Below are 12,992 nucleotides of genomic sequence, written 5' to 3' on the forward strand. Positions count from 1 at the left end.
GAAAACCTCTGTCCCCCTTCTCCCCTCACAACCCTTATATAGATTTACTGTTAAACCACGTGGGTCTCCACTCCACCCCATGCTAACATGACTGTTGTTGCATCATCTGATGTCTGGTATTTATGAATATTACGTTTAAGTGAAATAATGCGTATCTTTCCTTGTGACATTGTCCTCATTGTTTGCTGTGTCATTATGTGATCTATGTGGATGAGGGGTCAGATACATGCACTGCATCTGCAAAGACAAGAAGAAGCATCTGTGATTGGCTGGAAATGACATCATTGGAGCGTCACTGGTGATGATTAGGCTTTCCTTGCAACACATCATCATCTACCCTAGCCTCCTCTCCTCTTCCCATCCCCCTCTCCCCCTTCTAGGAATGTTTATGTCATTGTTTTACACCGAATACCTGTGGATGGGTTTGCTCTGTCACTTCTGCAGACAATGGAGGTGTGTAATAAAAACAATATCATCCAGCCATTCTCGCCATCAATGTCTTTCTCTTTCCTGCCTCCAATTCTGTGGCTCTGTTCTTCCGCACATGACCACTCCCACTCTCTTCCGCCCTTCTCTTTCTTTCTTTCCTTCCCCTTCTTTCTCTCTGCATCCTTTGAAATGCACTGTATCTCTCTCCTCTGCTCATAACCCACACAGGCGCATTCTCTCATCAGCATCCACTCTCATCCCCTCCTCTCTCTCTGTCTCTCACATTCTCCCCTCTGCACACGACTCTCCTACTGGCATGGAGCTGCATGACATCATCTGGGCTGGTGCTAGCAGGATAGCAGATGAGGACACCGTGTATGTTGGCACCCTCCCTTCTTTGCACCCCCAACACTCTGTGTCTAATTACAATGCACCTTGAGATGATAAAACCACCTCTCTCTACTGCATGCTGTGTTAATGGGTTTGTTTCATTTGCCTCCTGAATCACTGCACTCTGCAGTCCCTGCCGTCCACCCCTGCCTTACAACACTCATCTATTATGACATAATTCGAATGCAGCCGACTTCTCGCCTTGAGGGCACAATCATCAACATTAATGTTGCTTGTTAGTCTTCACACATAAATGTAGGTTTTAATGTTTAGATAATTCAATTGGTGGATGGCTCAGGTTACTTTCATCCTATTGTATCAGTATCAAATTCTCCCTCTTATCTCTCATATCCTGCCTTTATTTGTTCTCTCTCCGGCTTGTCTCTCCTTGTGTGTGCTGTGAACCCTGAGTGATGACATGGTCATGCTGGGAGTCTGTGTTCCTGACGTGACTGGGATGTTCTTAGAGCACTTAGTGTTCTGTTCCTACGATTGCAATATTCCAAGAACTTTCAATAAATTCCCTGGTTTTCCAGAAATCCTGGTTGGAGGATTCCAGATTGCCAGCTTATTTCCTCTTGATTCTGGGAATCCTCCAATCCCCCAAAAATATTTATTGAAAGTTCCTAGAAATTTGCAACCCTATCTGTTCCACACACCGCTTCCAAGCATGGCATCATGGAACATGTAGTTTTGAATGGGATCTAGCGTCGTGGTGTCTCACACTGTCAGTACAGGGCTGGACAGTCCTGGTCCCACAGTGCTGCAGGGTCTGCAGACTTTTGTTCCAGGCCAGCACTAACTAACACATCTCATTGATAGTGAGGCAGGTGTGTTAGTGCTGGGCTGGAATAAAAACCTGCACATCCTGCATGTTCTCATTATATTATGGAACCAATAAAAGTACTTCAATGAAAGCAAATTACACTGAGTGTACAAAACAGAACACCTTAGTCATAATGAGTTGCACATCCTTTTGCCCTCAGAACAGCCTCAATTCTTTGGCGCATGGACTCTACAAGATGTCGAAAACATTCCATAGGGATACTGGCCCATGTTGACTCCAATGGTTTCCACAGTTGTGTCAAGTAGGCTCGATTTCCTTTGGGTGGTGAACCATTCTTGATACAGACGGGAAAATGTTTAGTGTGGAAAAACCCAGCAGCAGTTCTTGAAACACTCAAACTAGTGTGCCTGGCACCTACTATCATACCCCTGTTCAAAGGCACTTAAATATTTTGTATTGCCCATTCACACACTGGATGGCACACACACACAGTCCATGTCTCAATTGTCTCAAGGCTTAAAAATCCAGGCTTTAACCTGTCTCCTCCCCTTCATCTACAGTGATTGAAGATGATTTAACAGGTGACATCAGTAAGGGATCATAGCTTTCACCTGGATTCAACTGGTCAGTCTGTATCATGGAAAGAGTAGGTGTTCATAATGTTTGTTACACTCAGTGTATATTGATCACTACTTAAAAAGTCAATTTACATCTCAACTTTATTTAAATACCATTAAAACTGAGACACTTGGAGACACTTGGAGGAGAACCAGAAGAACAGATGGACTGTTTTAAATAGCATTTTGACAGGCCGCAGCTGATCCAGACACCGTGTGTCTGTACGTGCACACATGAGCGTGTGTGTGTGGTAGCTGATCCAGACAGGACTGTTGGCAAGGTGAGTGTAGCCTAGACATCAATATCTCGGACTGAAGATGATGAGACATAGATCCATCTGTGCTGACAGTAATAGATCTGACATTTACTGCTAGAACCTGACTGACTCAAACCAGCCACAGCCAGCTCTTCATTCAACATTATTCTGATTTTGCAAATAACTTTTTGTACAGAGTGCATTGTATGTGTTGCATTGTTTGACTTGGGCAGGAGCTCACTGGAGCTGGATACCTGCACCTCAAATGTTCTACTGCTTAATCTCATGTTGCTCAAAAGTATTGTGGATCTCCTGCACCTAAATATAAACAGTACTAGCACATATTTCAGTCCAAGTCAAGTCCTTATGCGCTGCAAAGGAAAAAGTACACGCAACGCTCATGCAAAATCACTGATACGTGTCAGTCAGTTCCCTCTATCAGACTCTCTACCAAAGTGCTAAAATAGTAATTACCCTAATTAATGTGTTGTATAAATACCTCTATCTTGTTTCTCTCACTATTCAGGATGTTTCCATCCTTGCAGCTTGCCTCCACTCAGCAAAGGGTTAAAGAACATCCCCTTAACCCCTGCCTATTCCTCCTTCACATTACCCCCGTTTGCTCTTCTCCACCAGCTCTCCAGCCAATCAGGGGCCTGGATTCCTCTGGGCCAATGGGATGGCTAGGAGGTGATGTCATGCAGCAATAGCTGGTTGTGGTGCTGATGCTGCTGAGAGCACAGCCCAAACAGTAGAGAAAGAGGGAAGGAAAAAAGCAAGATAAAGACATAGCAGAGTACCACCAGCATTGCTCAGCACAGGGTGAGTCCATCTAAACTACCGAAACAACAAAAAAGTATGGCAGGTTGCATTCTGCATCCAGAATAATTGTCCTATTATATTCATTTCAGCAATGTTATATTAATTTCCAAAGCTATTTTCTTGTATATTTAGCTGATTTAAGTCTGTCTGTTGTTCACTAAATATTGGGCTGTGTCATATTTGAAAAGGCTTTAGCTATCTGAGTGTATGTATGAGATGCCTCTCTGCTGCAGTCAGATGATGGATATTCTGTGCAACACTGACTATGACATCCCCCAAGATACACAGGGAGTTTACATCACCTCTGCTGTAGAGGTGTGTGCTCAGTGTTTGGCTGAACAGAGTAACCATAGTTGGAGATCATACATTGAAATGTAGTGACGCTTACAAGAAACTGTCTGTCCTAGATTATTTTGTAAAGTGGCTTTAATTCCCATAAATGTGTGCATGGCTTATTATGCATTTATTAAAAAGTGCTTAACTTGGTGACAAAGCAGTTTAATGTGAGAAAGCTGACGTTGATGATCAGTACAAGATGACTGAGATGACTTTATGCAATGAGGAGATTGTAAGTCGGCAGTGGAAAGTGATCTCAGCGCGCGCGTGTGTGTGTGTGTGTGTGTGTGTGTGTGTGTGTGTGTGTGTGTGTGTGTGTGTGTGTGTGTGTGTGTGTGTGTGTGTGTGTGTGCGTGCATGTTCACTCCTGTGTGTAAGATAGTGTGGGGTCCTTTGGTTTGGAAGGCAGTGTAAGTCAGAAAAGCATGTTGATTTCAAGGATTTACTTCTCAGTCAATGCTCAAAGCAATGTTCAATATTGAACAGTAGTCCTACAGCTAGTCGTGACTGAATTTTTTGGGGGGTATTTTATTAGGATCCCCACTAGCTGTTGCGAAATCAGCTGCTACTCTTCCTGGGTATGTAGGGGGGAATGTATTGTGTGACCTAGTGGCCTAGCTACTGTTGTGAGATAGCTTTGTATCAGCATGGCAGTGATAAAGAGAGTGGTGGAGAGAAAGAGGAGAAAAAACAAATAGAGTGAGAGAAAATATTCAGATTCTCTGTGTGTGGATTCTTTTGTTGTTTTTGTGGTGAAATGACTGTACCACAAGTGAGTCACAGTGATTGCTTGAAGAGCAGGAGCCAACATAAATGGAAATATTATCAATAATTCAACAGATGTATTTTTCTCTACTTCCATCACTCTCTTCTTTTTGCTGTAGACAATAAGGCCGGTATGTTATGTGAGCAAGCTAGGTAGGCCCTGCCTTGTTTTATCATAACAATACAGTACCATGCTCTGATAATGAGTGTGATCTGTCCATCTGATTATCACGAGGAGAGACAGAGGGCTTGAGAATGGTTAGGTCACTTCTGCGGTAGAATACAGATGGTACTCTCCCCCATTCTCCCTCCACCTCCCTATCTCTTTCACACCCCTCCCGCTCTCGTTTTGTGACAAGCGCAGGGCCTCAAGTGCTCTTGATGAGTGGGTTTGAATGAAGGCTTCACAGTAGCTCACGATGGGCAAGTTTTATTGTAATGGTAGTGGGATTCTGTAGCAATACAGGGATTTAACATGTGTTTGCAGATTTCCGGATCTGATGATAAAGCAATTTTCTTTGTCTCGCCTTTCAGAAATATCTGATTCAACACAGTGTCTTTAGAAGAAAAACAAGAGACAGAATGACTCTTGCAGGTACTGTGTGTGTGTGTGTGTGTGTGTGTGTGTGTGTGTGTGTGTGTGTGTGTGTGTGTGTGTGTGTGTGTGTGTGTGTGTGTGTGTGTGTGTGTGTGTGTGCTCGTGTGTGAGTGAGAGAGATAGAGAGAGACTAATGCTGATCTCACTTAATATTCTCTCCCCTGCAGCATACAGAGACAAGATGCGGGAGCTCCCTCTAGCGTCCATCTTCTGTTCCTGCATCCTACATGAACCCAAAGAAAAGCCCACCAAGAAAGAAGGTAAACGGTTTTACACAATTCTAACACAATCATCAACCTACCATTCCCACAGCACATCCTATAAGCCATTTCAGTCAATGAGCCAGTAATCAGATAAATATAATATTGTTTTTTGAGGCCGCTAAATTTGGCAGCTACACCCCCCCCCCCTCTCCCCGCCACTTCATTGGTCCCCAATTTCCTTTGTGTTCTTCCTTTATACAATCTCACACTTTGCTTCATCTCTGCCTGCCCTCTGCAGGTGTGGTGGACCTGAACCTGTGCATCATCAGGGATATGGAGGTGATTGAGCTGAACAAGAGAAGGTCCGGCCAGGCCTTTGAGGTCATACTGAAGCCACCCTCATTCGACGGGGGTCCGAACACCCTCGCCATCACACCCCCACGCAGGGAGCCCTCCCTGGAGGAGATCCAGAGGAAGCTGGACGCCGCAGAGGAGAGGAGAAAGGTGAGGGGTCAGAAAGGAAAGAAAGACAGCATTTCTAGATTGGTATGGTGGAATGCTCACAGAATGTTGGTCAGAATTGTCTGTTCCCAGTTTGTTGGGATAGAGATGGAAGTTCTTGAAGTGTTAATTGGGACTGCTTTGTTTTATCGAAGGGATTGTGGTGGGGCTCTGCCCACTCTGGTCTCTGTTTATCCACTCACCCCTCTCTCTTCCACTCCTCTATCCCCTCCTAGTGCCAGGAGGCTGAGCTGCTGAAGCACTTGGCAGAAAAGCGGGAACATGAGCGCGAGGTGGCCCAGAAGGCCCTGGAGGAACACAACAGCTTCATCCGGCTGGCCAAGGAGCGGCTGGAGCTGCGCATGGAGCACAACAAGGAGAAACGGGAGGCACACCTGGCCGCCATGCTGGAACGCCTGCAGGAGAAGGTAGAGTTACACTCAGCTGATACCCTAGGCAGGGTTGGGGTCCATTCCATTTCAATTCACTCAATACAGGATGTGAATTTAAGTGGAATCGACTCCAACCCTAACTCTAGCTCCCTTTTTTTAATCTGTCATGGATATTATCTATATTATGGCAGAACAGTTCTAGTTAGTTGAGATATGTTATTTTTTGTGATATTAAAGTTCAGAATGAATACTGTGTAACAAAATTTAAACTATTATTGTCCCTATCTAATGTAGCTGGTTTGATAAACAATCAAGACATACACATGTAATTGAGATACACTCTACTGACTAAACATCCATAGATCATCATTACTTTTGACTAATATTTTCTTCCCTGATATGAAACAGGAAATCTAAAGGGTGGTTTCTGTGTTTCTCTTTCAGGACAAGCACGCTGTGGAGGTGAGGAAAAACAGAGAGCACAATGAGGAGACCGGGTAGAGAGGGAGATGGAGAGAGAGCGTGGGGCCTCTGTTTTGTTGAGTGAGAAAAGGAGAGAAGAGAAAATAGTTTCTTAAAATGGAAATGGGATTTGTTTGACAGATGATAATTCACAGTGATGGAATAGGAGGTGTGCATACAATCTTTTTGTGCTTTGTACAGCGCTATGCACAATTTATAAACCACATGAGTGATATTGGCACATTTTGTAGGCTTGGCATTTATAATAGACCATGAACCCAGGACTCCCTGGAAAACAGTGGAAATTGTAACTTGGTGGACTATCCTGGCTAAATAAAATGAATATAAAATACAATTAATACATAATTATTTGCAAGAAATGGAAATATATTCTGGTCAATAAAATAACTGACACACATACTTACATTTAAAGCATTCTACACATCATACTGGATCTTACTTTTCACCAGTGTGTTGATATTTTGTACAGATGTAGGATCTTAATTTGATCACTCTTTTGTTGCTGAGAATTTACATTAAAATAAGGGTTTTTAAGGAGAATATTCTCTCTCTGCAGTAGTGAAAGATATAGGCATGGTATGGAATAAATATATGAATTAACTCAGCTGACTTGCATAATACAGTACTAGGAGCAGAAAAATAAGTTATTGCCTCTGACATTTTTCTTAGAGGTTGATGTTTTAGTTAACTAAAACTCCTAGTAATGTATTACGCAAGCTAAAACATGCTGAAATGCAAACTTGAGATGTATTTGAGTTTTAAAAGGCTTCTAAATTTTTTAATTTCCACTTTGAAATGTCAGACTTGATTTGCCCTAATGAAAAATGTATCAACCCCCACAAAATCTCTATGCATTATTATTATTTTTTTATTTTTTTATTTTACCTTTATTTAACCAGGCAAGTCAGTTAAGAACAAATTCTTATTTTCAATGACGGCCTGGGAACACTGGGTTAACTGCCTGTTCAGGGGCAGAACGACAGATTTGTACCTTGTCAGTTCGGGGGATTGAACTCGCAACCTTCCGGTTACTAGTCCAACACTAACCACTAGGCTACCCTGCCGCCCCCCATGAATTATAATCACATTTCCTGTTGCTGCAGGATTATTTTCCTGTTGTGGCAAACTAAGATCCTACATCTGTACTGCTAGTTTCTTTGTATGTTTTCAGACATAGTAGTTGTGATTAGTTGTAGAATAGACTGTATTGCACATATGTACTACTTACAGATGTGATATGTCACTCAATATCAATTAAAAAAGTAAAAGTCAGTATAAGAGATCCTTGTTTGTATGCTTACTTACATGTGCACTAGTCAGGTGTGCGCACGCTTGTGTCTTAGCTAACTGCCCTCTCTGAACTCTGTTGTAGGTGTCATGACGGCCTGATCACAACACAAGCTGAACTTATTTTGGAAGCCATTTGCCAGCCTGTAGCCCTCTGGGTTCAGTTGTTTGGAGAAAAGACTGAGACTGAGATTTTAATGACACGTGAGAGGTGGTCAAGTCAACGACTGAAGAGGAATGTTTTAGGATCTGACCAGTACAACAAAAAAGATTGAGCTGAAACAGAGTTTGGCTCAGGATTCTCACTAATGTGCCGACAGTGCCATTGGTGTGTGTGTGGAGTTTGTGGTTGGAGGGCCGGGGGAAGTGGGGGCATGTGTGTGAGTGTTTATACTTCAGTAAAACCACTGATATCACACATTGTGCTTTGAGCTCACCCCTTCAGGCAAGGTTTTAACTCAAATTTCATTAATGTGTTTGGTTTGTAAACTTGAGTCTGTCTGAGCCAACATCATTGTAACTCTGAGATGAACAGAGGTCAGGGTATGTGGTTGTTTTTTACTTACTGTACAGAAATTGCGCTCCATTTTAGATGACAAAAAGGAATAAAAAGAGTTGTTTTGAATTGATTGTGAATTTATTTAAATCAAATGAAAATATTATCCAATACATGAAATAACCCCATAATAAACAATACATAATCAATTGTGTGATTTAAAGCTCAATAGAAAATATATCCATATTTGATTATTCAAATCAATCTTTTAATGACACAGCCAAAGCTACATAAAACCAACACACAAATACTTTCAATACATTCTACGCATGTAGGGAGTTGAGCCTTCAACATTGATATTGCCAGCACCATGGCCCAACCAGCTGTGCCACCAGGCTGGACCTCGTCACTCTAATATCATTACTGTTCGATGGTAGGCCTGACACAGGTGCAGCCCACCGAGATGACCTTTGACTCCAGCCGGTAGTGGCATTTCTTCCCACTTCCCATCACCTTCCTCAGGACCAGGATCTGGTAGAAGATGGGTTTGGACTTCAGGTTCCTGTCCTCCTTACCCTTGATGTTCAGACATCCCTTCAGAGAGCACCTGACCTCCGAGATGATGGGGGGAAAGCGTCTATCATCATAGGTAGTGCTGGAGAGAGGACGATATTAGAGATGTATTCAACAGAGCACAGTTGATCATTTCTCATACTTTCAAAGCAAGCATCTTAAAGGTATGAACGGTATAAAAACAGTGTGTGTGTGTGTGGGGGGGGGATAGTAAAACAAGAAAAATGTCCGACCTCCCCATGAGGACAAAGGTTATTTTAAGCTTTTAATGGTTAGGTTTAGAATTATGGTTAGGGTAAGGGGTTAATGGTTCGGTTTAAGGTCCCCACGAGGATAGAAGAACAAAACTTGTGTGTGTGTGTGTCTTGGTGTTGGTATCGATGTCCCCTTGTATTGTGACATTTGCATTGTGTATGTGTAAGCTTAGGGACTTACTTGTAAGTCCATGGGGAGATTGAATGGTTGCAAATAGGTCTGATGGAATGGAAAGGAACCAAGTCATTTGGGTCTAGGTGCAGGGGGAGAATTACTGTGTCGGGACCTGAAGACTCTGACTCTGCAGGCTTCTTGTGTGTCTGCAGTGTGGTCCGTGTGTGGCTCTCTGTCTTCTCTGGATGGGCACGGGGGGCCGCCTCTTCCCCCATCATCATCACCAAAACCCCCTTTATACACAGCACCTGAGGAACCGAGGGACTGTTAGTAGCCTGGTACAACCTCTGAAATGGATCTTTACCCCAGGTTTCATTGGGACTTGTTAAACAGCACACATTTTAATGTCTTCCCCAGCTGATACAGACAGTGGCAAAATCCAGTAATATCTTGAAGAAACTAAAGTCATCACTTACCGTCAAAGACTGGAAGCTTAAAGTAGATACCATGATGTTGCCGTGTTGAGGTCCTGGTCTGGTTGTCTGAGGTGATGCTGTTAGTTTTATACTGTAGTGGCCTAGTGAGCGTGTGAATTCGTCACTTGGTTCACTTCCTGCGATGCTGCAATTGATTTTCATCCTGTGCTTAGTAAGCACTAAGTAACCACACAGCATGAAACGTAGTGCACATAGTTACTGCTGACTTATATGGAAAAGTTATTGTCTTATTTTGGGAATTTCAAGTCCATTGTGTGGTCCATATTTGGGCCAGATAACTTTGCTCCATCTCTGATCAGTCTTCTCCTTGTATGAGCTGAAAGTTTAGAGGGACGGCCAGGTCTTGGTAGATTTGCAGTGGTCTGGTACTCCTTCCATTTCAATATTATCGCTTGCACAGTGCTCCTTGGGATGTTTAAAGCTTGGGAAATCTTTTTGTGTCCAAATCCGGCTTTAAACTTCTTCACAACAGTATCTCGGACCTGCCTGGTGTGTTCCTTGTTCTTCATGATGCTCTCTGCGCTTTTAACGGACCTCTGAGACCATCACATTGCAGGTGCATTTATACGGAGACTTGATTACACACAGGTGGATTGTATTTATCATCATTAGTCATTTAGGTCAACATTGGATCATTCAGAGATCCTCACTGAACTTCTGGAGTGAGTTTGCTGCACTGAAAGTAAAGGGGATGAATAATTTTGCACGCCCAATTTTTCAGTTTTTGATTTGTTAAAATTTTTAGAAATATCCAATAAATGTCGTTCCACTTCATGATTGTGTCCCACTTGTTGTTGATTCTTAACAAAAAAATACAGTTTTATATCTTTATGTTTGAAGCCTGAAATGTGGCAAAAGGTCGCAAAGTTCAAGGGGGCCGAATACTTTCGCAAGGCACTGTATGTCTGTCTGCAATTTGATATCAAAATATTTTTGAGGACTCAATGTTCACTGTCCTGGGAAAATAGCAAAGTTAAAATTGCATCACAGTAATAATACAACTATGCAATCATAGACACCGTATGAATCCTCAATCTTGATACTCCCACGCGTCAACACTCAGAACATAATAAAACCAGCTACTGACCTGGATTGTCATGCCGATCACTATGTAACCAAAAGCAGAGATTCAGAAGGACCGCACAATTAGTTTCCATCCTTCCACTTCACATTGCTTTATCATGGTTTTGCACTCCTGGATCGTGTTCAACATTATATCAAGATAATGTAGTTATATTTTGGTATCAATTGGCATTTACAAAACGGCAAGGGTAGATTCCCAAATATTCATGCTAGATAATATCTAGATGCGTTTTGGATGATTAATTTCACTGTACAGAGCTGAACCCTAACACAGTGTGTTCCAAATAGTGGGCCCGGACATAACTAGTTCCCCTTTGGTTACAACAAAGGACTGAGTTCAGCCAGACACATTGGTTTGAATCAGTTACAAGAAAAAATTTGGTTTGATATTCAGTTTGCGATACATCAAGTAATGGAAAGCGAGAGATCTTGGAGTGACTGTTCAGGTACTCCAGAAAGGCTTGCCTGTGTTTTATGTGGCTCAGACTTTCTAGGACTTTCTACTTGTTATGTCAACACAGTGCGACAATCTATGACACCACCGTCAGAGGAAATATGGACGTCAGGCCCAGGGTTAAGCTACATGGGGGTTTCTAAACATCCAGGAATCTCTGAAGTTGCTTCTTCTTCCTCCACTAAACCTACCAGTGTGGGCTAAGTAATATCTAGGATCCACAGGGGAACACGTCACTTGACCCCAAAAACAATTGTAAAACATATTTTTGAACTATTGCATATTATATCAATTATATGGATTTAAAACCTGTTTATCTGTGGCTTACACTGGTCAATCAATAGCTGAGAACAAGTCACAAATATCTTTTTCCTTTCCTGACTTCTCTAAGTGGATAGCAGCCATCTTACAGGCTTCTGATCAATTCCGCTATTTTGTGTTTTCTTTAAGCTGATCTTAACGGTTTTTTGTACACAATGTCTCTGCCATCATTTCCTATAACCGAAAACAGCTTCTGGACTTCAGACAGCAATCACTAACCTCAATTTGGATGAGAATTTCTACTTCAACAAGTTGGCAGCTCTGGATGTTCTGCTTACTACAGTCCAGGACCTAATGCCCGGGACTTGAAAGAGGAAGTAGTGGCAAAAAAATAGAGGCAGGTGAAATGGCATCCTGCCGAGACTATGTCATCAAACAAATAGACGCCGTTGACCTCCGTGCTGTTGGCAAATGTGCAGTTACTGGAAAACAAACTGAATGAGCGTTGTTCAAGAATATCATATCAAAGGGACCTGAAAAACTGTAATATCCTATGTTTCTCAGAGACGTGGTTATAAGGGCACAAGGCGAGACCCAGATGCAGACACGGGAGGCAGATGGTTTGAGTCTTTGATATTTATTACATCCAAAAGGTGTAGGCAAGAGAATGGTCGTGGACAGGCAAAAGTTCAGAGTCCAGGAGGTACAGTGTGGCAGGCAGGCTCGAGGTCAGGGCAGGCAGAATGGTTAGGCAGGTAGGTACAGAGTCCAGAAAACAGGCAAGGGTCAAAACCGGGATAATAGAATAGAAAAAGGCACTGGAAAAACACACTGGTTGACTTGGAACATACACTATGAACTGGCACAGAGAGACAGGAATCACAGGGATATATACACCAGGGATAACAAGCAACACCAGGGAGAACAAGGGACACCTGGAGGGGGTGGAGACAATAACAAGGACAGGTGAAACGGATCAGGGTGTGACAGTGGTTGTACGAGGTTTTCAGTTTCTTGGCAATTTCTCGCATGGAATAGCCTTCATTTCTCAGAACAAGAATAGACTGACAAGTTTCAGAAGAAAGTTCTTTGTTTCTGGTCATTTTGAGCCTGTAATCGAACCTACAAATGCTGATGGTCCAGATACTGAACAGGCCCTGGCTCGGGTGGTTGATGCCCTTGATGATATTTTTGGACTTCCTGTGACATCGGGTGCTGTAGATTTCCTGGAGGGCAGGCACCTTGCCCCTGGTGATGCTTTGGGCACTGCAGTTGCCATACCAGGTGGTGATACAGCCCTATAAGATGCTCTCAATTGTACATCTGTAAAGGTTTGTGAGGGTCTTAGGGGCCAAGCCAAATTTCTTCAGCCTCCTGAGGTTGAAGAGGTGC

General features: G+C 42.8%; 2 protein-coding genes across 4 annotated transcripts; one reads left to right on the forward strand and one right to left on the reverse strand.

Moving 5' to 3' along the window:
- The first annotated feature begins 3,207 nt into the window (after window positions 1–3,207).
- On the forward strand, window positions 3,208–8,492 carry LOC135525712 (stathmin-4-like). 3 transcript variants are annotated; one of them, XM_064953507.1, is made up of 7 exons: window positions 3,209–3,302; window positions 4,938–4,998; window positions 5,169–5,261; window positions 5,503–5,708; window positions 5,942–6,133; window positions 6,542–6,559; window positions 7,953–8,492. In XM_064953507.1, exons 2-7 carry the CDS (start codon window positions 4,986–4,988, stop codon window positions 7,959–7,961), a joined length of 531 nt encoding a protein of 176 aa, XP_064809579.1. In that variant the 5' UTR covers window positions 3,209–3,302; window positions 4,938–4,985; the 3' UTR covers window positions 7,962–8,492. The 3 variants fall into 3 exon arrangements, with proteins under 3 accessions (XP_064809577.1, XP_064809579.1, XP_064809578.1); XM_064953505.1 differs by lacking the exon at window positions 7,953–8,492 and having other exon boundaries at window positions 3,208–3,302; window positions 6,542–7,235; XM_064953506.1 differs by lacking the exons at window positions 4,938–4,998; window positions 7,953–8,492 and having other exon boundaries at window positions 3,234–3,302; window positions 6,542–7,235.
- On the reverse strand, window positions 8,492–11,935 carry LOC135525711 (interleukin-17F-like). Its single transcript, XM_064953504.1, has 3 exons — window positions 9,782–11,935; window positions 9,372–9,613; window positions 8,492–9,018 (listed from the first exon to the last, which is right to left on the reverse strand). The coding sequence occupies exons 1-3, from the start codon at window positions 9,977–9,979 to the stop codon at window positions 8,784–8,786; spliced, it is 675 nt and encodes a 224-aa protein (XP_064809576.1). The 5' UTR covers window positions 9,980–11,935; the 3' UTR covers window positions 8,492–8,783.
- Window positions 11,936–12,992: the final 1,057 nt, after the last annotated feature.

Source organism: Oncorhynchus masou, chromosome 32 (assembly GCF_036934945.1).
Source record: "Oncorhynchus masou masou isolate Uvic2021 chromosome 32, UVic_Omas_1.1, whole genome shotgun sequence".
NCBI classification, from domain to species: Eukaryota; Metazoa; Chordata; class Actinopteri; order Salmoniformes; family Salmonidae; genus Oncorhynchus; species Oncorhynchus masou.

What these genes read in the sequence shown, in the direction of transcription:
- LOC135525711 (XM_064953504.1), bottom strand. Translation starts at nt 9,979, where the DNA reads ATGCTGTGTGGTTACTTAGTGCTTACTAAGCACAGGATGAAAATCAAT. An exon ending in TAAGCTTCCAGTCTTTGACG is followed by an intron (nt 9,614 to 9,781) that starts GTAAGTGATGAC and finishes TCGGTTCCTCAG; the next exon opens with GTGCTGTGTATAAAGGGGGT. An exon ending in ATCTCCCCATGGACTTACAA is followed by an intron (nt 9,019 to 9,371) that starts GTAAGTCCCTAA and finishes TCCTCTCTCCAG; the next exon opens with CACTACCTATGATGATAGAC.
- LOC135525712 (XM_064953505.1), top strand. An exon ending in CCGCAGAGGAGAGGAGAAAG is followed by an intron (nt 5,709 to 5,941) that starts GTGAGGGGTCAG and finishes ATCCCCTCCTAG; the next exon opens with TGCCAGGAGGCTGAGCTGCT. An exon ending in TGGAACGCCTGCAGGAGAAG is followed by an intron (nt 6,134 to 6,541) that starts GTAGAGTTACAC and finishes TTTCTCTTTCAG; the next exon opens with GACAAGCACGCTGTGGAGGT.